The sequence below is a fragment of the Phyllobates terribilis genome, unplaced genomic scaffold (assembly GCF_046119375.1).
Source record: "Phyllobates terribilis strain yellow unplaced genomic scaffold, ASM4611937v1 Scaffold_8__6_contigs__length_399053987, whole genome shotgun sequence".
NCBI lineage: Eukaryota > Metazoa > Chordata > Amphibia > Anura > Dendrobatidae > Phyllobates > Phyllobates terribilis.
Window position 1 is genome coordinate 242,176,222 of NW_027362768.1, and position 27,209 is coordinate 242,203,430.

Consider the following 27,209-nt stretch of genomic DNA (forward strand, 5'->3'; position numbering starts at 1 on the left):
GGCCTCACATAGGGTTGGCAGTTGTGGTGTTGCATGCCAAATATAACCACCTTGCAGGCCAGATTTGGTCCCCGGGCCCGAGTTTGGCATGTATGCATAGATGCTGCCTCTGCCATGTTCTGAAGGCACAGTAATTCTGAATTAGTGTAAACAGTGAAAATATTCTGTTCATCCTCGTACATCCTCTTGTTCCCAGGTTACCACATGGCTGCTGTTTTATAGATAATGCACGGTAGCTGTTTGTTTCCAGCCTTATAATAAATATCCTAAAATATGTGCATAATATATAACCATATGTTTTGTCTTTTTTAGACAGACTGTCAGACATCACACATTGGTAAAAAATGACCTGCGCCATGATGAGATTGTGAGCTCCTTGTGTGATGATATTCTCCTGTCATTCCAGTCATGCTTACATCTTGCAGAGCACATGAAGCTTACGGGAACACAGGTAGCATGTCTATATAAATTCTTTATGTCATTGAGGATAATTCTGCTTTTCATCCGGATACACAATGTTTGTTTAGTTAAGGCTTTATACACTGTGTTCCAAATTATTATGAAAATAATATTTTCTCAGATTTTCCCAAATTATCTATATGAATTGCAGTCATTGTAAATTTTCCAGTCAAATAACTATTAGAGTACAATTGAAAGGTTTTTGTACAAACTGCCTATGATAACAGTATATTTTTAAAAAAATAAAAAACTCAAACTGCACTCAAAATGCATGTTCCAAATTATTATGCACAGCAGAGTTTTCAACCTTTTCATTTTAATAAAGAACAAAAAAAATGGTCATTTTTGAAATTATAAGCATTAGCAGGTTACTACAAACTGAAATCAAACAGTTTTCAACTCAAAACTTTATTCTCGGTGATGTTACATTTGCACATAGGACCCCTTGTTCGAAAGGAGCTTCTGAACTCTCTCGTCCATTGAATTTGTCAGGTTTTGGATGGTTTCTGCTTCAATTGTTTTGCATGAGGACAGAATACCCTTCCAGAGCTGTTGCTTAGATGTGAACTGCCTCCCGCCATCATAGACACTCCTTTTGATGATGCTCCAGAGGTTCTCAATGGGGTTGAGGTCAGGTGAGCATGGGGGGCCACACCATAAGTTTGTCCCCTTTTATGCCCATAGCAGCCAGAGATGCAGATGTGTTATGTGCAGCATGAGACGGGGCATTATCATGCATGAAATGATCTTGCTGCGGAATGCACGGTTCTTCTTCTTGAACCATGGCAGGAAGTGCTGTTTGAGAAACTCAACATACATTATGGAGTTCATCTTTACCCCTTCAGGGATCCTAAAGGGGCCGACAATCTCTCTCCCCATGATTCCAGCCCAAAACATTACTCCACCTCCTCCTTGTTGGCGCCGTAGCCGTGTTTGCATGGGGTGTCCATCAACCAGCCATCCTCCACTCCATACATCTGAACCATCGAGCGTTGCACGGCACTCATCGGTGAACAAAACAGTTTTGAAGTCAGTCTTCATGTATTGTTTGGCCCACTGGAGACGTTTCTGCTCGTGTGCAGAGGATAGAGGAGGTCGACAGGATGGCTTACGCACAGCTGCAAACCTCTGAAGGACCCTGCATCTTGTTGTTCGGGGGACATTGGAGGCACCAGCAGCTTCAAAAACTTGTCTGCTGCTATGACAAGGCTTTTTTTGCCGCTGCTCTTTTAACCTGACGTAATTGCCTGTAGGAAAGAGTCCTCAATTTTCCCTTATCAGCACGCACACGTGTGTACTGTGAATCAGCTACATACTTCTTGATTGTGCGATGATCAGGATGAAGTGTCTTGGCAATGTTGATTGTAGTCATGACTTGACCTAAACACTCCACAATTTGTTGCTTCTCAGCAGCCGACACATCCTTTTTCTTTCCCATTTTGCCAGAAAATGTAGGCTGCTTAATAATGTGGGACAGCCTTCTTAAGTAGTCTTGCCGTTCATTGGACACACCTGCCAAACTAATTAGCACAGGTGTCTGCAATTGCTTACAGTGATATAAAGAGCCCTGACACACATCACCATCAATGAGTTTAACTGACAAACAAAAAAATTCTTACCTTATCACTCCTAAACACTTTTTGCATAATAATTTGGAACACAGTGTACATATTAAACTAATATTGGCAGAATAAGTGAACTCTGCCTACCATCCTGATGTGTCTTAGTGTCTAGAGAAGAAAAGGAAAAAACATAACTGCGTGGTGCAGAATCTCTGGTTAAGGCTGTGGCTACATAACGACATGCACAATGCTGAAATCGCAGAGACACATTGAATGTAAAGATCTCCTTTGGTGTTTTGTTCTGACCTGCAACATGCTGTGAAATGGTCACCAACGATTCCAAGTTTTCTAACAAAGTTTTTTTTGTCGCAAATCAAAAGTGACACACTTACCGATGACTTCAATACAAGTTGCACGCGAAATGTTCAAAATTAGAGCTCTTTAACAGTCGAACAACAGCAAGTCGTACAAATGTTTTTGTTGCACAACTTTTCAGAGACTTAATCTTAGCCTAGGGCTTGGATAATAATGGGGCATTAATAGCTTCTTAAGGTAGTAAGGTAATAGCTCACCTTTAAGAGATGTGCTGCTACCTGGTACAGCTCTGCTTTATGCCATTGCCTTTTAAATCTCAGCTGCTGTTGTTCCCATACACATGGATTAGGCAGGGAATGACCATCCCAAGGGAAAGTAAATGAAAAATTGAGGAAAAAGCTCTGCTGAAGTAGAGAATCAGTCCAAGGTATTGTTCACCATTTTTCTTGGATCAATCCGGTTACAAGGTTATGTCTTTCAGCTTGCTTTTGTACCATGGTGAACAATATCCTATACTGGATTCTTTACTTCGGCAGCAATTTTCTTCACATTTTTCCCTTAACTACATTATGATGTGCATGGGGACCTCCCAACTCTTACCAGACAGATGATGATGGGGGAAAAACTATCTGAATTTAAACTCAGAATCCTTCTCTTGTCCATCTAGATAAGCCACTGCCGGGGTGTCTGGTAGCGGCTGACTCATCTCTCCTAATAGAGAACACATGGAGGCTTGGGATTGAGGACATAATTAGTCGTCCCAAGTAAAATAATTGTGATTTTGTCTAATGCCATCAAGTTTCGTGAAAACATTACCAGGTGATAGATATATAGTGATCAACGTGATCAAATCAAATGTTACAGAACATTAGGCATCTACTGCCATGAAGAACAATAAATCAACTCTCTGGGGCTCTGTGGACGTGTCAGAATAGAAGATTAAACACTTAGATCCAAAAATAGTGATCAAATACTCTTTGATAGCGAGTAAATCAACACAGTTCTGTATCTCAAGACATAGTTCAGGAACAATGAAGAGAAATGAAAGCAAGCATAAAAAATCAAATCTTTATTAATAGAATTTAAAACTAATTAATAAAACACAGGGAACCATTTAACATTTACTAAAATGCTACGCGTTTCAGAGCTGAACTACCTCCTTCTTCAGGCATATACAAATGATTTCTACATCATGGTTGTTTTATATCCTTCAAAGCAGGTGTCACTAATCCCATTAATTGATTCCTTGACTAAGCAACACCTATAGTGCACAGCTTCTACATAGCAACATTGTATCTTATATGGACAAATGCAAATACATATAAAATGCACATTAAATAGACCTCGACGTTCTTTAAAAGCATTGGCGTAAATAGCTATTATTTTAAATGGATTACCAACATTCCTTATGGCCAATATAGGAGAATCAGAAAAAACTGCACGAATAATGAAGACTTCCTGAAGGAAGCTCACATACTAACAAAAAGGTTTAGAGGAAAAAAGTATCCAAAAAAACTTTTTAATGATGCATTTCGTCATATGTTCAGATTAAGCCAGGGGGTCTGTCTTGGCAAACCAAAGGACACAACCAATAAAACCCAAGTGGATGATACAAAAGTTAGCAAAAAAATCAAATATAGGTTTATTACTACATTTAACCAATCGCACAAACTAATAAGGGATGCCTTGACAAAACGTTGGGCTAGTCTCCGCAATGATCCCGTTTTATCAGGGTACACCATAGAGAAAACTAATATTTTCCGCAGGAGCAGGAATATAAAACACAATACTGCTCCGAGAAAAATAAAATCTAATGTAGAACAAAGATCCCTTTCCTTTGTTTTATCTTCAATATCCTCAATCAAGGGATCCTATCGCTGTGGCATTAACAAGTCTCTGTTGTACAATGATCATTCATGGATGTAAGGAGTTTTCCTCTGCTGTCACAGGAGAATTCTTTTCCATCAACCAATTAGTCAATTTCAATACCGACTATGCAATCTATTTATTAAAGTGCAACTGTAAATTACAATATGTAGGTCGCACGACCCAAGCGATCCGTGAGAGGATGAATAGCCACAGACACTATATTAAGAAAGGCTTGATCTGCAATAGCTCGTCCAGACATCTTCTTCTACAACATAAGCGTGATCCCACTAGTTAAAGACTTATTATATTAGAACAAATATCAGAAAATACATCTAATAGGTCCCAAAGACTAGTGAATAGGGAATCCTACTGGATCTTTAAATTATCCACTCTTAAACCGGAGGGTCCAAATGAGTGTATTGAAAACACAACACAATAGAGGTATTCTTTTATTATTGTTTATTTTTGTCCTTTTTCTATGTATGTAATTTTCTTTACATGAATTTTATGGTCTATATAATGTGCATTTTATATGTATTTGCATTTGTCCATATAAGATACAATGTTGCTATGTAGAAGCTGTGCACTATAGGTGCGGTTTAGTCAAGGAATCAATTAATGGGATTAGTGACACCTGTTTTGGAGGATATAAAACAATCTGATGTAGAAATCATTTGCATATGCCTGAAGAATGAGCTAGTTCAGCTCTGAAACGCGTAGTATTTTAATGAATATAATTTTACTCAATATTTTGGTACCCATTCCTTGGTCCAGAATTGGCAGGGTTTTTTAAACCCTCCTTTTTTCAACATCTCTATTCTCATATCTAAGTGATTCTCAGATTTTTGTGACACATTGTATTTCTTGTTAGTGGAAAACTTAGATCGATATGATTAACGCATATTCATGAAAATATTGAAAAAAAATACAAAATATTTGCAATTTTTGACTTTAGAATTATTATGCCGCTAAAACAGATAGTCAGACCACACAAAATAGTTAATGAATAACATTTACCATATACCTTCTTTGTCAGTTTTTTTTGTTAGGATGTTAGAAGGGATAAATGTTTAGCAGCAATTGTTCATTTTTATCAATGAAATTTGGAAAAAACTATTTTTTTTTTTTTTTTTTAAAGGACCACTTTACTTTTCAAGTGATTTTGAGGGGCATGTATGTCAGAAAACCCCTATATAAAGCCGTATTTTAAAAACTACATCCCTCAAATATTCCTCATGTAGTCAAATGATCAGGTGATTAACAGTAAATAAAGTAAATCTGTCAGCAGAGTTTCACCCCTTTCCCAACTATATATATATATATATATATATATATATATATATATATATATATATATATATATATATATATATATATATATATATATATGCATATATGCATGTAGCTGATTGGAAGCAGGGCTGTGGAGTTGGAGTCGAAGTCCTGGAAGGCCTGTTTGGAAGGCAAGTCCAGCAATACTTTACATGACCAGTCCATTACTCTGTTACTGAGAAATCAGCATTTGAATTGATATGCAAATGACAAAACCTAAGATAAAAACAAAATAAGAAAATACCCTGCAGTAAATAGATTGCAATAGTGCATGAAAACAATACAGAGTATTTACTTAACATAATTTTGCTTTTCCTTCTCAGTCCTTATCCACATGTACGTCACTTGACACATACTAGAGGTTAGGACCATCCCGAATAGGGTCACCTTGACATGGTGGGATGTCTTTTACATTTTTTTTAATCAAAATTATGTTAACTAAGTACACTATATTATTTTCATGCACTATTGCTATTTATTTACTGCAGGGTATTTGCTTATTTCGTTTTTCTTAGGTTTTGTCTGTTTAGCGGCCAGTGTGAACGTGCACCTACATGCTGCATGCATACCAACTTATATTCCAGTTCATCTCTTTGGGTTATCAATATGCAAATGAGGCTGAAGTGCTCTGGACGCATGGAAACTCTTCTGAAGCCTCTGTCACTCCGGCTCTTTTCCCTGCCCAGCACTGCCTTCTTTTAGTTGATGGACAGCTCAGTTACCTGAAGTCACACAGTATAGAGGCTGTCAGGGAGCACATTTGCCCCAACATTTGTTGCACAAATTAAGACATTTCATTGTTGTAAATGTCTAAACCAAATTTAGTGACAACCGGCTAAATTGCAACAGCATACACATAATAACACTTAACTATGTGGAACCTAATAACAAGTCAACAAGTGCGTACAAACCAACAAGACCCTATGGGCCCTATCAAAGTTTTCTTGACAGAATTCTGGCGTAAAAGCTTTGAAAAGTCACAAAATGTAGGTGCTACTCAGAGTTGAGCCTAAAATTTGAGATTTTTGCCATTTTCATGCCAATTTCTCCCAGCATTGCAAAAATGGGTAGAGCTGAGGGGCGGAACACCATAGCTCACCAGATTCATGACGAGCTGTGGCGTTCTATACCTGACTGGAGCGCGATTTCTGATTGTAGCACAGCACTCATCAGACGCTAAAAATTCTTGGAGGCGTGCACCACTGCATAAATCAGGAGCGTCTGACTCCAGCACGCCCCAATATCCCAACAAGCAACAACAAATACTCAGCTTGATGAATTGGGACCTTTTACTCTAGGCTGAAGTAATCATAAAGTACAAAATAACTCATCTGTATTGTATATATGTGAAGACTACCTCTTGAAACTCATCAAGAGAATGCCAAGAGTGTGCAAAGCAATCATCAAAGCAAAAGGTGGCTACTTTGAAGAACCTAGAATATAAGACATATTTTCAGTTGTTTCACACTTTTTTGTTAAGTATATAATTCCACATGTGTTAATTCATAGTTTTGATGCCTTCAGTGTGAATGTACAATTTTCATAGTCATGAAAATACAGAAAAATCTTTAAATGAGAAGGTGTGTCCAAACTTTTGGGCTGTACTGTGTGTGTGTGTGTGTGTGTATATATATATATATATATATATATATATATATATATATATATATATATATATATATATATATATATATATATATATATATATATATATTATATAATATACTTTGCCCATAAATAAATATTATTGTGAGAAAACAAAACAATAAAAGTACACATTTATTATCGCCACGTCCGGAACAACCTGACCTATAAAATGGTCCCACTAGTTAACCCCTTTAGTGAACATGGTAAAAAAAAAAAAAGAAGCAAAAAACGATGCTTTATCATCATACCACCAAACAAAAAATGGAATAAAATGCGATCAAAATAACGAATGTAAATAATAATGGTACCGCCGAAAACGTCATCTTGTCCCACAAAAAACAAGCCGCCATACAGCTCCATCAGCCGAAAAATAAAAAAGTTATAGCTCTCAGAATAAAGCGATGCAAAAAAATATTTTTTCTATAAAATAGTTTTTATTGCGTAAAAAGCGCCAAAACATAAAAAATATATAAATGTGGTACCGCTGTAAACATACTGACCCGAAGAATAAAGCTACCTCATCAATTTTACTACACGCGGAACGGAATAAAAAAAAAACAATTCCTGAATTGTTTTTTGTTTATTCTGCCTCCCAAAAATCGGAATAGAAAGCGATCAAAAAATGTCACGTGCCCGAAAATGGTACCAATAAAAACGTCAACTCATCCCGCAAAAAACAAGCCATCACATGACTCTGTCGGCCGAAATATGGAAAAATTATAGCTCTCAAAATATGGTGATGCAAAAACTAGTCTTTGCAAAAAAAAGGGTTTTTTTAGTGTGTGACAGCTGTCAATCATAAAAACTCGATATGAATCTGGCATCGCTGTAATCGCACCGACCCGAAGAATAAAGTTGTTTAATCACTTATACCGCACGAGGAAAGGCTTAAATAATAAACTCTACGGTTAGGGTTGTGCTAGAGTTAGGGTTAGGGTTGTGCTAGGGTTAGGGTTGGGATTTTTTCAAAAGTAAATTTAAAAAAGTGATGACGATATGGCAACTAGTGTTGAGCGCAAGTTCTCTCTACTTGAGTTTGCATCGGGTGCTCGGGTATGCGTCAAGTATCGCAGGTGCTCGAGTGACCTGCTCGAGTTTCTGCCCCATATGCGGGGATTGCCTGCCATGCACAAGCGATCCCCGCATGTTTTTTTTGGGTGTCTAACAACCGTGAAACATGTATGGCAGGGACTCGAGCATGTCACTCGAGCACCCGCGATACATGGTGCATACCTGAGTACCCGATGCAAACTCAAGTAGCGAGCACTTGCGCTCAAGACTAATGACAACTTATTCAGTATGATGACCTACTGTTATCAATTTCTGTGTCGTTCCACTGGGTTCAAAATGTTCACTATACCCCTTGATAAAGTTCTTGAGGGGTCTAGTTTCCAAAATGATGTCACTTGTGGCCGGTTTCCACTATTTAGGTGCATCAGGGGCTCTCCTAACGTGACATGGCGTCTGCATTCAATTCCAGCCAATTTTGCTTTCAAAAAGTCACACAGTGCTCCTTCCCTTCTAAACTCTGCCGTGCGCCCAAACACTGTATTTTCCCCACATGGGGTATTGGTACTCAGGAGAAATTGCACAAAAGTTTTTGGGGTCCATTTTCTCCTCTTACTGTTGTGAAAATAAAAAAATTGGGGCTAAAACATCATTTTTGTGGAAAAAGTTAAGATTTTTTTATTTTCACGGCTCCATGTTATAAACTTCTGTGAAGCACCAGCGGGTTCAGGATGCTTACCACACATGTAGATAAGTTCCCTGAGGGGACTAGTTTCCAAAATGGTGTCACCTGTGGGGGGTTTCCACTGTTTAGGCGCATCAGGGGCTGTCCAAACGTGGAAGGGCATCCGCTAATTATTCAAGCAAATTTTACATTCAAAAAGTCAAATGGCGCTCCTTCCCTTCCGAGCACTGCCGTGCGCCCAAACAATGGTTTGCCCCCACATATGGGGTATTGGCGTGCTCAGGAGAAATTGCACAACAAATTTTGGGGTCCATTTTTTCCTGTTACCTTTGCAAAAATAAAAAAAATTGTGTCTAAATTAACATTTTTGTGAAAAAAGTTAAATGATCGTTTTTTTCTTCCACATTCCAAAAATTCCTGTGAAGCACCTAAAGGGTTAATAAACTTCTTGAATGTGGTTTTGAGCACCTTGAGGGGTGCAGTTTTTAGAATGGTGTCACTTTGGGGTATTTTCTGTCGTCATTTCAAATGAAATGTGATACCTAAAAAAATGGTTTTGTAAATTTTGTTGGAAAAATTAGAAATCATTGGTTAACTTTTAACCCTTATAACTTCCAAAACTGCTGTTGTAAAGTAGACATATGGTAAATGTTATTTATTAACTATTTTGTGTGACATATCTCTCTGATTTAAGAGCAAGAAAATTCAAAGTTTGAAAATTGCGAAGTTTTAAAAATTTTCGCCAAATTTCCGATTTTTTTTCAAATAAATGCAAGTGATATCGAATAAATTTTACCACTATCATGAAGTACAATATGTCACTAAAAAGAATTCTCAGAATCAGGGGGATCAGTTGAAGCATTCCAGAGTTATTACCTCATAAGTGACAGTGGTCAGAATTGTAAAAATTGGCCTGGTCATTAACGCGCACACCACCCTCGAGGGTAAAGGGGTTAAAAAAGGTGTGGAATACATTTATCACCACCATTGTATCTTGCAGAAAGTCCTAATTAGCGCAAAATTCTAAATTGATGTGCGACATTTGACACATTGGTCGTAGGCTTTTGGGAAGTGAACTGACATGCTTAAAGCTGAGCTGTTAGAACTTGCGCCAACTTTGATAAATGATAAATATGGAGTGGCGGTGCTGGTAGGAGTATGCTTAAGAGTTGACGCAAAGTATGCTAACTAGTACGGTGTGCTTACTCAGTTAATTGGCTAGAAATAAGTAATTTTGCACAAAACCTTTTTATTTTGGTAGGAAATTACAGACCAGAGGTTATTCCAGAAAACTGTAAAGCTGTGCCGCTTCTTTGCCAACTCCCTTGTGCACTACACCAAGGTAAGCTGCTTCTTCTAGCTCACAGAGGTATCTAATGTGAACATGCACTGCCACGTTGTTTAGTGCCATGTTCAAGGCGAAGACGTCAGCATTTGGCCAGTCGCATTGAGGTTTTATATATCTTCCTAAAAGTCCTAATTATAAAAGTGTCTCACAGTTTATGTAAAACAACTAAAAAGAAACATGTTCTAAATATCTAAGCTATCTTAAAGTAAATGATTGATATGTAAAGATTGCAGGAGCCACGGGCAGGCATACCGCCTGTGCAGTCGGTTCAGCCCAGGGCCCAAGGTTAGGAAGAAGACATAATTATTTTGGCCAGCAGGTGGCAGCATCACACAGTGATAGCTAGCTATAAACCACATCTGCTTCTCTAGTCACTGGAGGCAGTCGGGACAGAGCAAAAGAGGTTGTAGGAGAAGGCCCACCTCAGCTTCTGCAGACCCAGGCAGCGGAGAAGAAGGAATCTCAGGTCACAGTGCCTGCGGCCAACCAGTGACTTTTCGGACTGGTTATGGCTGCGGTCCTGGGATGGGTGATGGAAGCACTCTGCTTCTCCTGGAGGCTCTGCATGAGATTCAGCCCAGGAAAGTACTGATTAGCGAGAGCATGATTTTTGTGTATAAGATGTGTGTAAAACGACCAGTCCTTATCCAAAATAGTGGACAAACAGGACAACCCACAACCTCACAAGGTAAGATCAAGGTTTACCAGGAAAAGAAGACAATGACACAAAGTCAAAAAATTCCAAAATTAATATTAATATATCAGAAGCTATATTTAAAGTCCGATAAATCTAGACTGTAGAGTATAGTATCCATAACCTGTGTAGGTGACGGTCCCCATGCTGAGAACAGGGGCAATAATATGCCATTTTTAAACCAATACAGAATAGCCTGAGCCATGAGCTGAGGTGAGTTACCCAACATGTACGAGTATTTCATCTTTGTGTGGCACGGATCAGGGCTGTGCAGTCGAAGTCGTGGAGTCTGAGTCGGAGCCCATTTTGGTGGAGTCGGTATAAAATGGACCGACTCTGACTCCTAAAATATATAATAAATTGGATACAGTAGTTTAATTCAGTTTGTGGGGAATATTTTTTTCATAAGAATTTGGGAAAGTTATGAAATGTCTTATAAATGTCTGTCCTATTGCTGATCTAAGGGTCTAGACTTTTAGCTGCGATGAATCAGTGCTACAGTAAATTTATCACTTAAACATAAGTTATGCATGATGGAGTCGGAGTTGGTGGCATGGAAATTGAGGACTCGGAGTCGGAGGTTTGGCTTACCGACTCCACAGCCCTGGCACGGAGGACAAGCCACACAGAGCTTAAAGCTACAATTGGCAGCTATCTGGGGCAGCTCAGCTGAGTAGCTGGGCAATCACCTGGAACAAAGAACACCTGAAGGAAGCTGAGCACCTTCTAGTCCCAGATTGGACGGCAGAGCTGTCCCTCAAAACACCGACAGCTCAGCACGCTCCTGCATTAGATTGGATGGCTGAACTGTCAGTCAAAACACCAACAGCTTAGCACGCCCCTGATTTAGATTTGACAGCTGAGTTGTCAACCAAAATACCGACAGCTCAGCACGCCCCTGATTTAGATTTGACAGCTGAGCTGTCAACCAAAATACCGACAGCTCAGCACGCCCCTGCATTCGATTGGACGGCTGAGCTGTCAACCAAAATACCAACAGCTCAGCACGCCCCTGCACTAGATTCGACAGCTGAGCAGTCAACCAAAATACCGACAGCTCAGAACAGCCCTGCATTCGATTGGACGGCTGAGCTGTCAATCAAAATACCGACAGTTCAGCACGCCCCTGCATTCGATTAGATCGCTGAACTGTCAGTCAAAACACCGACAGCTCAGCACGCCCCTGCAGTAGATTGGACGGCTGAGCTGTCAACCAAAATACCGACAGCTCAGTATGCCCCTGCATTAGATTGGATGGCTGAGCTGTCAATCAAAATACCGACAGCTCCGCATGCCCCTGCACTAGATTGGACGACTGAGTCCAAGATACACTTAGCGGTGGAATCGTGACCGCTTTCAGCTGCCTTATGTATAAGAAGAACAGGAGGAACATGTATGAATGTGAAGATTTGTTGTGATAAGATACAAATACCTATTAGTTATGTATAGTGTGCTAGTAAATATAGTCAGACGCCACTCTGTGGCATCCATCATTCCCTAATACATAGATATTAACCAAAGAATTTCATAACTAATAAATAACTTTATAGAAGAAATAGGCCTTTTTGTAGGACGATCTTCATTAATGGTTTACGTGAGCAACAGGTAATAGGTTCATACCTGGGATGCAGATTCCAAGATGTAAGGCCCTGTTCACATGACATTTTATGCCTACACTGGTTCTGTATATGTATGTGCCATATATAGTAATATACTGTGTGCATAGTATATAGGAGTAATATATGTTGCATATGGCATGAATGTTTTTGCGAGGCTTTGAAATCTGTGTCCTGGATACAAAGCAAGTGACAGGTCACATATTGAGGTGGATTCTGTTCATAAAACCAGAGATGCCACATACAGACTAGCCCCCATTTAATACTGCAATCCACATGTGGATTGTAGAATATCAAACTGCACATCTGAGGTGAAGTCATTTTAAAGACTTAGTGCCCTTTCACCAGTTTTTATCACACAGTCTCAGAGACCTGTAACATATCAAAGTGTGCTTTACTTACCCTTCCCAGGTCCAATACTGTATCTACACCACTGCCAATGTCTCTTTTGTTAAACTGCAGTGGTAAAGTCATTTCAACAACACCAGCAACCAATCACTGAGCTGATTGGCTAATGCCGTCAGCATTGGCTGAGCTGTGTGATTGGCTGCAGAGTTGTGAACACGATGTCACTGCTGCAGCTGATCAACAAAGACTGGAGAGGCAGCACTGGACCTGGGGAGGGTGGTTAAAGAACATGTTTTTTGTATGTATATCTTGAAGCCTATGGGCTGGGATGATGGGGTAACCCCTTTAACAATTGCTGTATCTGTATATTATGGCCTTAGATACACATCTTGACCCTGGTAAAAGCCCATGATATTTATCTCAAGTCCTGCGCGGTTAACCAAGATGACCTTCAGTTCATACCATAGCAGGAGATTGACCGGAGTTGAAGATCTCAAATCTGCAATGTGTCAACTTATACTGCAGGTATCACTGCAGATCTCATCTTCAGCAATGTGACGGGTATAAGGTACGCCAAACCCACACTACTTCTATGATATTTACAGCTGCACTGTGATTTTTTCCTCTGACGTGCAGCCAGATATAACGGAAACTTAAATAGGTTTACCTACGAACAAAAGTACATTTTAATCAATAGATCTTGGAATAATAATGACTTCCCCAATTGGATGTGTTTAAATAAAATGTTCCTGTGCTGAGATAATCTTATACATGTGTCCCTGCTGTGTACTGTGTAATGGCTGTGTGTGACCATACAGGGACATGGTCTGATCATACCACATCTCCTGGGCAGGGAGGAAGCAACAGAAAGTATACAGACAGGACAGCATGGGATCACAGCTGATTCTTTTGAGGTAAAATATAGTTTATAAATAGGCATTGAAATGTTTTACCTCACAGAAATAATCAGCTGTGATCCCGTGTTGTAATATCTGTATACTCTTTTGCTTCCTCCCTGCCCAGGAGTTGTGGTATGATCAGACCATGTCTCTGCACGGTCAGACACGGCCATTACACCGGACACAGCAGGGGCACATTTATAAGATTATCTCGGCACGGGAACATTTTATTTAAGCCCTTAACGACCGCCGTAATGCATTTTCATGGTGGCAGTTAAGGGTACTTATTCCTCAGCGGCGTGAAAATGTGTCACTGAGGAATAAGGCTGTAGCGCCCCCCAGAGTCAGAATATGAGCAGGGCCGGTTTTTACTGTCCCCTGTCACATAATCGCCTTATTCACCAAATAACGGCGATCACAAAAAAAAAAGTGTGCCCTTGGTTTACAATCATTTCTCTCACATGGTATACATGTCAGAGGAGAGAGAAATGAAGCTCTCTGAGCCCACCCGGTACCTACACCATCCTCTGATCAACCCCAGATCTTCCCCGTGCCTCTGGCATCTTGCGGCAGAAAAAAAATAGTTTCATTTTGATCACTGTGATAAGGTTTATCACAGTGATCAAAATAAGAAAATAATAAATTAAAACTCCTTTTGTCCCTCTTCAAGGCAATATAAAAATTATAAAATAAAAAAATATATATTATTTTTCCAGGGTTAGGGTTAGGGTTAGGATTGTGTTAGAGTGAGGTTTGTGTTAGGGTTGTGTTAATTTTAGGGTTAGGATTAAGGTTGTGTTAGGATTAGGGTTAGGGTTTCGTTGGGATTGGGAGTTTTTCAAAAGTAAAGAAAAAAAATGATGACGATATGGCGACTAGTGTTGAGCGCAAGTGCTTGCTACTTGAGTTTGCATCGGGTGCTCGAGTATGCACCGAGTATCGCGGGTGCTCAAGTAACATGCTTGAGTCCTCGCCCCGCATGTTTGGCTGTTGTTATACAGCCAAAAAACCACGCGGGGATTTCCTGCCATACACGAGCAATCCCCGTATGTTTTTTCTGGGTGTCTAACAACCGTGAAACATCTGGAGCGGGGACTCGAACATGTCACTCGAGCACCTGCGATACTTAGTGCATACCCGAGTACCCGTTGCAAACTCAAGTAGCGGATCACTTGCTCTCAAGACTAATGACAACTTATTCAATATGATGGCCTAATGTTATCAAATTCTGCATCGTACCTCTGGGTTCAAAATGTTCACTATACCCCTTGATAAAGTCCTTGAGGGGTCTAGTTTCCAAAATGGTGTCACTTGTGGGGGGTTTCCACTGTTTAGGTGCATCAGGGGCTCTCCAAACGCAACATGGCGTCCACTCTCGATTCCAGCCAATTTTGCTTTCAAAAAGTCACAATGCTCCTTCCCTTCCGAGTCCTGCCGTGTGTCCAAACAGTGTTTTTTCCCCACATATGGGGCATCGACTTACTCAGGAGAAATTGCACAACAAATTGCATGGTGCAATTTCTCCTGTTGCCCTTATGAAAACGCAAAATTTGGGGCTGAAAAACATTTTTGTGGGAAAAATGTGAAAACTTTATTTTTACGGCTCAATGTTATAAACTTTTGTGAAGCACCTGGGGGTTCTAGATAAGTTCCCAGAGGGGCATAGTTTCCAAAATGGTGTCAGTTGTGGGGATTTCCTACTGTTTAGGCACATCAGGGGCTCTCCAAACGTGACATGGCGTCCGCTAATTATTCAAGCAAATTTTACATTCAAAAAGTCAAATGGCTTTTCTTCCCTTCCGAACCCTGCCGTGCGCCCAAACAGTGGTTATCCCCCACATATGGGGTGTCGACGTGCTCAGGAGAAATTAAATGTTCATTTTTTCCTTCCACGTTGCTTCAGTTTCTGTGAAGCATGTGAAGGGTTAATAAACTTCTTGAATGTGGTTTTGAGCACCTTGAGGGTTGCAGTTTTTAGAATGGTGTCACTTTTGGACATTTTTTGTCATGTAGACCCCTCAAAGTCACTTCATATGTGATGTGGTCCCTAAAAAAATGGTTTTGTAAATTTCGTTGGAAAAATTAGAAATTGCTGGTCAACTTTTATCCCTTATAACTTCCTAAGAAAAAAACATTTTGGTTCCAAAATTTTACTGATATAAAGTAGACATGTGGGAAATGTTATTTATTAACTATTTTGTGTGACATCTCTCTGATTTTAGGGCATAAAAATTCAGTTTGAAAATTGCAAAATTTTCACAATTTTCGTCAAATTTCCGTTTTTTGTTCACAAATAAACGCAAGTGATATCGAAGAAATTTTACCACTATCATGAAGTACAATATGTCACGAAAAAACAATCTCAGAATCAGGGGGATCCGTTGAAGCGTTCCAGAGTTATTACCTCATAAAGTGACAGTGGTCAGAATTGTAAAAATTCGCCTGGTCATTAAGTACATAATTGACTCCATCTTTAAGGGGTTAAACACATCCAATTGTGGAAGTTATTATTATTCCAAGATCTATTGATTAAAATGTATTTATGTTCGTGGGACAACCCCTTTAACTTTACACTAAAATGGGTTGTACCTTTTCCCTAAATTCCTGGGTATAAGGAATTGAATCTTGTCTGGACCACAGAGTAACGACTGTCCCGAAGAGGGTAGTAAGCACTTTTGTTCCATGGGACTCACAAGTAATAAAAGTAGCATTAGGATAAAAAGGCTTATTGGCGATTTGTAAACTGCAAATTTTCTGCATCGGAAGATGATGTCTCAATGTGACCACTTATTCTTCATAACGTTTCACCTTCGAGGACTGATACCACCATGGGGTTTGACTACAGAAGTCTATAGAGAAGTTTTCTCAAGAGGGAAATTGTAAGTGCATATTGTGGGAATGTAACATGGCCTGTACTAGGGATTGGTCCCTTCAGTATTTACCAGGTATAGTGACTGTACCTGGTACTGCAGGTCTCAGCGGCTATAACCTGCAGCCAAATACATGGCACTGTGCCTCTATCTAGAAAACTTACTCCATCACAGAAGAAAGGTGGTGGGACAGCTCAAGTGACCAGATATTGATGGTCTATTCAGAAATATTTCAGACTTGAAGAACCCTTGTAACTAACTGATGATTGTCAGTAACACAAAGCTTTGTTTTGTTATTTTTTTCAGGAATTCATGCAGTTTTTAGCAGGATCCTGTGTTTCTTTTCATCAGATGTACCTTCAGATACATAGGTAAGTGCATGCTTTATTAGACTACTTTTAAAGTACCACTGTGCTTTGTTTTTTAAATTCTAGCTTTATTTAGCAGTAATGTATGCTCCGTGTGTAGTAAATACTGTCTTCTACTGTGTCCGTCACCACTCCGGTCCTGACCGCCATTGTGACCTGCCTTATCACTCCAGTGTTTGCTGTGGAGATCAGAAATCTCTTCTCAATGTAAGTTTATGAAACTCAGAATGAGCCACTCATAGCCTTACATTAATTGAGAAAGTAACAGCTGGCAGTGATTTCTGACCAATCAGAGCTGCAGTCATAAGATGGCGGCGAGGGATTGGAGCAACTGTATAAACGGTAGAAGTATTTTACTACACACTGAACATACAGGTGCATCTCACTAAATTAGAATATCATCAAAAAGTTAATTTATTTCAGTTCTTCAATACAAAAAGTGAAACTCATATATTATATAGTCATTACAAACAGAGTGATCTATTTCATGTGTTTATTTCTGTTAATGTTGATGATTATGGCTTACAGCCAATGAAAACACAAAAGTCATTATCTCAGTAAATTAAAATAATTAGCAAAAAACACTTGCAAAGGCTCCCTAAGCATTTAAAAAGGTCCCTTAGTTTGTTTCAGTAGGCTCCACAATCATGGGGAAGACTGCTGACTTGACAGATGTCCAGAAGGCAGTCATTGAGACACTCCACAAGGTCACAGAATTCCAATTTTCATTTGGAAATCAAGGTCCCAGAGTCTGGAGGAGACTGGATTGTGGAGAGGCCACAATCCAAGCTGCTTGAGGTCTAGTGTGAAGTTTCCACAATCAGTGATGGTTTGGGGAGCCATGTCATCTGCTGGTGTAGGTCCACTGTGTTTTATCAAGACCAAAGTCAGCGCAGCCGTCTACCAGGAAATTTTAGAGCACTTCATTCTTCCCTCTGCCGACAAGCTTTTTGGAGATGGAAATTTCATTCTCCAGCAGGACTTGGCACCTGTCCACACTGATACTGTTGTTTTTAAACCAGGTATTGGTACTTTTGGCACTGTCCTTGATTGGGCAGCAAACTTGCCTGACCTTAATCCTGTCGTCACTGCATTCTGGGTCTTCTATCCTTTGGATTACGATATCGGAGAGAATGAGACACAGGACAGGATGTTTGTGTCTTAAACATGCTCTAAACTTTATTACAAAACACAGGGCTAATATACACCCTGAAGGCAGGAAACTTATTTACCATATATGGTTCGATTATACAGTTTAGCTGAACATGCGAAAAAGCTAGTTTCTGTATGCTTTAAAATATTTAATTAGACGTATCTGGTTAGCAAGGCCACATTATCTTCTTGCAAGAACACATTATTGCTACAAGAAGAAACATCTGGCCAGGGAGGACACGTTATCTTCTTAGCAAGGACACGCTATTGATACAAGAAGGAACATTTCAGCTTGCTGTTGTTTTCTACCTAAAATAACTGTCAGACTTATATAGCATAGATGGGGCCTTTAAACTTGAGGGACTCCATCTTCTGCTATAACATTCCATCCTTTTGTTCCTTCATTTATCAATACGAATCTCTATGTTTTCTTTTAGTACAACGCTGAATACACATTAGAAAAAGCTTAAAAACCAAATAAACCGCAAGGCACATTAGCAAAACCTGTAAAATAGCTTGCACTATACCAGCCAACCACCCACCGATACCTTTAAACCAATTTGCGGGATTTAGAAAGGAAAAGGTGTTTGCCCACCAGGAATCCTGATTCTTGAGGTTGGCCTCATCATAAAGTCTCCTTAATTTTACCACGTCTTCCAACTTATGCTTCAGCGTCAGTACACTAGAATTGTCTATGTAATGGGAGCATGCGGGCCCTATTATCTGGCACATCCCTCCTTGTGCTGCTGTTAAATAATCTAGTACAAGGGTATGTTGGTTCGTGACAATAATCAATTGATTCTGTACTGCAAGAGATCCGTTAACTACTTCTAAAATATCCCAAATCTGATCATCAAGATAGTCTGTAGCTTCTACTAATTTATCCCACATTTGTGTCAACATAGGGTATATAAACAATGCACTGAAAAATTTGTTTACCCCTCCCATTTGAACTATATGGGGTCTCCCACTTGGTCTTTCTTTATTGTCTGCTGATTGCTTATGTAGTGTATGTTTTGGGATAGACAAAGGATCTAGCTGGTCTGGAGTAACAATATAAGTTGCTGGTGTCAATCTAGCTAAAGTACAAGTTCCTGTTACTCCTACTGGGAGCTACTTGAAAGCCTTATCTCCACATATCCAATACATGGATAAGGGGAGATTCCATAATGCTGAATGTTGCAGTATTAAACGGTGAACTAAATCAACAAACTTAGAAACATTTGACATCATACACCACCCAGGCTGCTGATCTAAGGGAGAACAATAGCCAGCATCAGGATTGCCACACGTAGGTGCACCTTTCTGATAACTTGAACTTTCATTACACTGTAGATTGCCAGGTATTTTGGCACAGGTATCACTTGTCCCGTTTTTAAAATAGACATGATTCACCCAATTAAAAGTGTGTAGATATCTTTCCAATAGGGAAGGTTTAAAGGCATCACTACTGTCTGAGGTGGGCTTGAAACTTACTTTTAACCCTTGTTGTGGTATCTTACCAAAATCAGTCATTTTTGTTTTGTTTCGGGGTACCCACTCCCCTCCTTTAAATGCTAAATACAACCTGGGAATTATTTGACCCGTCAGGTTCCCTTGCTACCATGGAAATTCTGTCCATCCTACTATGGGAATCCCAACAGTGGTATTCCACAGTCTCTGTGTGGCATTATTGGCCCAAGTATCTGAACAGTTCACCCAAAAGTTTATCTCTTCCCATGAGACTGGAACAGCGAGAATGGGTATGCTAGTGGACGTCACAGGGGCATGTGTACATATCCAACAGTTAGCAATGGTCTGGTTTTGCTCCTTTAGTCCATCGATTAGAGCAAGATGGTGTCTAATGAATCTATTGTCATCTCCATCCATGGTGCATAACCTAGTCCATGCACCTGTGGTCGCAAGGATGCAGGTAAGTATAAACAATGTCATCATTCTTTGTCCGCTGGTTCTCCTAGTATCTTTTTGCAATGGGATGCGTGGATCCAGATCTCTTTTCCCTCTAGCTTAACGGCTGTACTTGTGGTCAGCAGAACTTGAAAGGGTCCGTCAAACCGTGGATCTAGGCTTTTCCTCACTTGTCTTTTTATAACCACCCAGTCTCCAGGTTGCAGCGTATGGCTGCTAGAGTCTTGATCTGGATCTGGAAGAGAACTGAAGACATTATCATGTATTTGCTTAATCTTTTTGTGTAAAGCCCTTACGTAGGAACTTAGCACATGGTTATTCATTTCTAATGCTTGCGGATAGAAACACCCTAGGCTGGGTACGTTGCCAAACAATATCTCATATGGAGAGAGTCCAGTCTTTCTATTAGGTGTATATCTTACTGAAAACAGAGCAAGCGGTAAACAGTCCGGCCATGGTTTTCCTGTCTCAGCCATGGCTTTCTGAATTTTTTATTTCAATGTCCCATTCAGTCTTTCCACTTTACCACTACTTTGCGGGTGATATGGGGTGTGGAATGCTTGTTGAATTCCTAGAGCTGACATGACTTCATTCATTATTTCACCGGTGAAGTGTGTACCTCTGTCACTCTCAATTACCTCTGGTACCCCATACCTGCAGACCACCTCCGCAAGCAAGTTCTTTGCGGTTGCCGCAGCCATGGCTTTGGCAATCGGGAAAGCCTCTGGCCATCCTGAGAACAAATCAATACAGACCAACACATATTCCCATGATCCTGACTTTGGCAGCTGAATATAATCAATTTGCAGTCTCTGGAATGGATAGAGGGGCCGGGGGGTGTGTTTGGGTGGTGTTTTAACTACTCTACCCTGATTATGTGTAGCACATGTCATGCACCCTTGTATCAGGCTTTCAATACAGGTGGAGAATCCTGGTGCCACCCAATGTTTCAGCATCACACTCATCACACCCGTTTTAGATTGGTGTGTCGGCCCATGTAGCATCTGGGCAGCTGCTGGGTACAGTGCCCTTGAAAGGCATCGTCGTGTCCCTTTCCCCCATACCCCATTTGCTTCATTCAGGCATGCACCTTCCTTTAACCACTTATCAACCTCCTCCTTTTGAGCCTGAGCCTGCATTTGGGATAAGATGTCCTCCGACACAAAGGGGTTTTTAGGGGCACTTATCTGACGTACTGTTGACCCTTGTTGCGCCTTTCAGGCTGCTGTTTTTGCCGCTGCATCTGCCATCGCGTTACCTCTGCTTACCTGATCGGTGCGTCTGGTATGTGCTCTTACCTTTATGACAGCTACTTTTTTGGGTAGTTGTAGTGCATCAATTAACTGCTGGACCGCATCAGCATTCTTAATGGGGTGTCCTGCTGCCGTCAGGAAACCTCTTGACTTCCATATGGGACCAAAATCATGCGATATACCGAATGCTTACCTAGAATCTGTGTAAATGTTAACAATACTACCTTCCGCTAGTTTACAGGCCTCGGTTAGGGCCCTAAGTTCGGCCTCTTGAGCCGATTGGTGTGGGAGCATTGGTTCTGCCTTGATTACTGCATTGAGGGAGACAACTGCATATCCAGTATGGAAAGTACCTGAATCGTCCTGATGACGGGATCCATCTACAAAAAATTCAAAATCTGCATTTTGTAATTCATGTTCAAATACAGTAGGTAAACCTGCCGTTTCTTGTGCCATTATTTGTACACAGTCATGAGGAACTTCCTCTCTTGGATCTTCCTTATAAAGCACAGTACCTGACCCCTCCTTCAGATCCGAGAGAGGTAACAAAGTTGCTGGATTCAGGGTAGTACACCTCTGTAAAGAAACATTGGGAGGCATTAACAGTGCACATTGTAACCTAAGATGACGTGCTGCTGAGAGGTGAGCGGGTTGCACTTGGTTCAATATAGTGTAGACATCATGAGGTGTTAGAACGGTGAGCGGGTGGTCAAGAACAATGTCTGCGGATTTATGGAGTAATAGTCCAGCAGCATGCAGAGCACGTACGCAGGATGGTGCACCTCTGGCTAGCGCATCTAATCGGCCACTAAAATAGGCAACAGGTCTCTGATTATCACCGTGTGTTTGAGTTAAAACTCCTGCTGCATGTCCAGCTTGTTCATGAAGGTACAGAGTAAATGGGAGCTCATAATTAGGGGTACCCAAAGCTGGAGCGGCCAAAATACGGTTTTTGAGTGAATAAAAACAGTCTATTGCCTCTGGTGTTAGTACAAAAGGTGTTGGAGTAAGACAGTCATAGAGGGGCTGCATTAAAACAGAGACGGCATGAATCCACTGTCTGCAATAGGAGACCAGTCCAAGAAAAGTTCTGAGGGCTGCAACATTAATGGGGACGGTGAATGCCTGTACTGCTAGTTTACGTGCATTTGTCAAATGACAAGCTTCTGGTGTAATGCAATGTCCCAGAAAGGTGACTAAAGATTTACAAAACTGAAGCTTATCTTTCGATGCCTTGCAGCCAGCATGATAGAGAAACAACATAAGCGATATAGTTGCACTATGACATTGTTTCCTAGAAGGGGCACAAATGAGCAGGTCATCGACATATTGCAAAACAACGATATGTGGTTCAGACCATCCCTCCAGTATTTCCTGCAGACTTGCAGTGTACATCGTGGGTGAATTCTGGGCACCCTGTGGCAACACTGTCCATGTATATTGACTACCCTGGAATGTGAAAGCAAACAAGTACTGGCAGTCAGGATGTAATGGTACACTGAAAAATGCATTTGCCAAATCGACCACTGAAAAGCAAAGAGAGTTAGAAGGTATCTGTGACAGGAGAGTATGCAGGTTGGGCACAACTGGTGTTCGAAGTTCTGTGGCTTCGTTAACCAACCGGAGGTCATGGACCATTCTATATGCGGCTGGTTGTCCTGGCACGCTCTTTTTCTTTACTGGGAACAGGGGAGTGTTGCAAGGGGACTGGGTTTTGACTAGGACTCCCCTGTGTAGTAATTTTTGGACTTGCTGGGCTATGGCATTCTCCTGAGCCGAGCTAAGGGGATACTGCTTCTGTTGAGGCAAGATGGCTCCTGGTTTTAGTTTTACTATTACTGGTTGAACTCTTAACCTACCAACATCTGTTTTGTCTGAGGCCCAAAAATCATGTGGTACAGCATGCTCCAATATCGGGGGAAAACTCATTTGTCTCTTCTATGCTGGCAATATCTAGTGACATAATTTTGCAAAGGGTACTTGGTTTTAAACCTGGGGTCATGGTGACAGTGCCATCGGGATGATACTCAATATGTGCTTGTAATTGGGACAACACATCATTTCCCAATAGATTACATTGGCCTCGGGGCGATACCATGAGCTGGCTATGTACAGTAGCTCCTTGAATTTGCAGGGGAATTCTCTTGGTGACAGGAAGCAGGATAGACGGGGAATTGAAGGGGGTGGCAATGACATGATGTGAAAAATCAGTGTTAGTGTATGGCCAATCACCTTGCGTAATTACTGAATTGTCGGCCCCCGTATCTACTTGGAAATCGATTTCATGTCCCCCTGGTAGGTTCACCTGCACTATACAACTGGGAGTTGGGGGTAAGGAGATGAGGGGGTTCATGTGCAAGCTACCCTCATCCTATGGGGGCGTTGTTTGGTCGGCTGGAGGACCTGTACTCTGAGCATTGGGATACGGGTTGGTCCTACAGTTCTTTCTAAAATGTCCTGGCTTTTTACATCCGGAACACAGTTTCTGTCCTCCTCCTTCAGTCCGTCCTCTGCCTCTGTTGTTTCTGGGGGTCGTCTCTACTATATGTACTCTGGCAGCTCTCTTTGACTGCGCTATGTCATGCTGTGCCCCCTGAGCTTTTCTAGCTAAATCTTCTGCCTTCACTGATCTCCAGTCCGGTCTACTTGCTTTTACCTTCTCTGCAATCTCTTTCTTTAGTCCATTCATGAAAGCACTTGCTAATACCCTCTCACTAGTCTTATTCCCGGGGTTGAACCCCATTTCTGACCAGGTTTTCTTTAGTGCATAGAAATAATCCTTAGGATCTTCCTCCTTCCCCTGCACTCTATCTTCTAGTGTAACTTGCTTTTCTGCTTGCCTGTCTTTACATGCTTTTACCAACGCTTTTGCGTACAGAACCCCGGCTGCTGCATTATTAGCCTCCGCTACATCAGGGCCCGTTCTATTGTCATATTGTTTATAAGTTTCGTCCGTCAGTCTGTCATACCGAGCTTCATCTGCCAATTTCCCCTTAATTACCCCTTGCAGATCTATTCTAGTGGCATGGTACGTATCCTGTATGGTGGTGAGCATTCTAGCAAAACCCATAGGGGACTGGGACGGATCTGGCAGCTGGGAGATCAACGCCAACTGCTCTGAGGGACTCCATGGTCTATACATTAACATTGTACGAGCTTCCTGACCTGGAACCACTGCGTCTCCCACCCCCCCACCCCCCCCCCGCTGCTGCTGCTCCCGGTGCTCCTGGCACAACTACCATACTCATTGGGAATAGACTAGCTGGGTGGGGTCTCTGTCATCCACATGCCACACAGATGTCTACTGTCAAGGGATTCTGCTGTCCACATCTGGGGCAAACCCAACATTTAAGTTCCTGGGAATTCTGGTACTGGGGTGGGGGTGACGTCGGGAGCGGACAGGGAGGAAAATCTGTCATTACAGTTTTTGTCAGTCTGTAACGTCTGTAACGTCCGTCTCCTAGTTCTTCAATCTTTCCTTCAAAATAAGCTCATGCATTCATCCATACATCTACTGTCCCTAACAGACCCTTATCTTTCAGCCATCCATGATAGGAGTTAAAGAAGGATTTCCATTTCTCTCCTTTCATCTCTCCATTCTCATTCATTCCCGCTTTACACAACATTTTGTCAATTCCAATCAGTGCCTGTTTCCCTTCTCTGCGTACCACTAAGTCTTTGGCTATAATGCCTTCCTTGGCATTTTGGTTCCCCATTTTTTCGGTTCTCCTCACCTAGAAGAGACTCCTCAGTCACTTAGACAATGGTCACTTAGACAATGGGCCACAAAGGTTTCTGAACCATTCCACTACTAGCCTCTCTAGGACTTATACGCCAGCCAGAAAAACAGACCAAAAACATCAATTCCGAGACACACCCACACCACAATCATTGGATCCATACTTTCATTCTTAAATTCTCCAAAGGATAGAAGGCAGGACTGTCAATTTATCTGAGGGAGATTCTACTGGTTCAAAGGGACCTGAGCCAGACAACAATCTGTGAATTACCTGGGAGCCGACCGCTCGGGGGTGAGGGAGTCTCTTCTATGCAGTGATATAATTTAGGTAGAATATAACAGTTATTCTTACCTCAGCGCTGTATATATCACCAACAGAGAGCTTCACTCGTCCCACGTCTCGGACCGGTCGAGCACCCTTGGGTAGATTAGCTCAAGGTCCCTGTTCGAGGCGCCAGCTGTCGTCACTGCATTCTGGGTCTTCTATCCTTTGGATTACGATATCGGAGAGAATGAGACACAGGACAGGATGTTTGTGTCTTAAACATGCTCTAAACTTTATTACAAAACACAGGGCTAATATACACCCTGAAGGCAGGAAACGGATTTACCATATATGGTTCGATTATACAATTTAGCTGAACAAGCGAAAAAGCTAGTTTCTGTATGCTTTAAAATATTTAATTAGACATATCTGGTTAGCAAGGCCACATTATCTTCTTGCAAGAACACATTATTGCTACAAGAAGAAACATCTGGCCAGGGAGGACACGTTATCTTCTTAGCAAGGACACGCTATTGATACAAGAAGGAACATTTCAGCTTGCTGTTGTTTTCTTCCTAAAATAACTGTCAGACTTATATAGCATAGATGGGGCCTTTAAACTTGAGGGACTCCATCTTCTGCTATAACAATCCCATAGAGAATCTATGGGTTATTGTCAAGAGGAAGATGAGAGACACCAGACCCAACAATGCAGACAAGCTGAAAGCTGCTATAAAAGCAACCTGGGCTTCCATAACACCTCAGCAGTGCCACAGGCTGACCGCCTCCATGCCACGCCGCATTGATGCAGTAATTGATGCAAAAGGAGCCCTGACCAAGTATTGAGTACATTTACTGAACATACATTTCAGTAGACCAACATTTCGGATTTTTAAAAGATTTTTCAAGCTGTTATTAAGTATTCTGATTTACTGAGATAATGACTTTTGTGTTTTCATTGGCTGTAAGTCATAATCATCAACATTAACAGAAATAAACACTTGAAATAGATCACTCTGTTTGTAATGACTCTATATAATATATGAGTTTAAATTTTTGTATCGAAGAAATGAAATAAATTTACTTTTTGATGATATTCTAATGCACCTGTACATTTCTGTTAACTAACCAGTGGTGAGATTAAAAGAAACACCAAAGTGGTACTTTAACAGTTTTTCTATATTTAAATTTAAAAAGCAGGTCGGGTGGCAATGTTTCATATTATAGTACTTTACCATGTTTTATTTTCCTCTCCTACAAAATGTGCTACTGTGATTACTGTTTTAATCTCCACTGAATGTGATTGTCCTTGTGAGCACAGTTGTTTGCTTGGACAATCGTGCAAAATAGTTTTAAATTGTTAAACTATAGCCAGTCTAAAAAATTGGTAACAATAGAAAAATTATTGCTGGTAAACACCCTCTTAGCTACGCTATATCATGGTTTAATTCCTGGTAAATCTCCTATACCCAATCACTCGCTCGCTTTTGTCATTTGCACCTCAAAAACATCTCCAGAATACGACCTTCTCTTACTTTTGATTCTGTAAAGATTCTTATTGTTGCGTTGTTTCATTCTCGTCTGAAGTACTGGAACTTTCTACTAATCGGTATCCCTCTTCCTAAACTTTCTCCAATCTATCCTGAGTGTAGCAGCCAGGATCATATTTCTGTCCAGCCGCTACACCGATGCCACCATCCTGAGACAGTCATTGCACTGGTTACCCATCCGCTACAAAGTCCAATATAAACTAATCACTCTCTTTCACAAAGCTCTTCTTAGTTCTGCACCACTTTACATCTCTGACTACCACCCTACCTGTGCTCTCTGTTCTGCTAATGACCTAACACTAACATTTTCTATTACCTAAAC

General features: G+C 40.9%; 1 protein-coding gene across 1 annotated transcript in view; it reads left to right on the forward strand.

The window, feature by feature from the left end:
- The window catches only part of FIRRM (FIGNL1 interacting regulator of recombination and mitosis), a 134,754-nt gene that overhangs the window by 48,508 nt on the left and 59,037 nt on the right, over nt 1–27,209 (forward strand). The window contains exons 8-10 of the mRNA XM_073644079.1: nt 313–451; nt 10,139–10,219; nt 16,959–17,023. Coding sequence (XP_073500180.1) covers nt 313–451; nt 10,139–10,219; nt 16,959–17,023 — 285 coding nt within the window. The remainder of the gene's footprint in view (nt 1–312; nt 452–10,138; nt 10,220–16,958; nt 17,024–27,209) is intronic.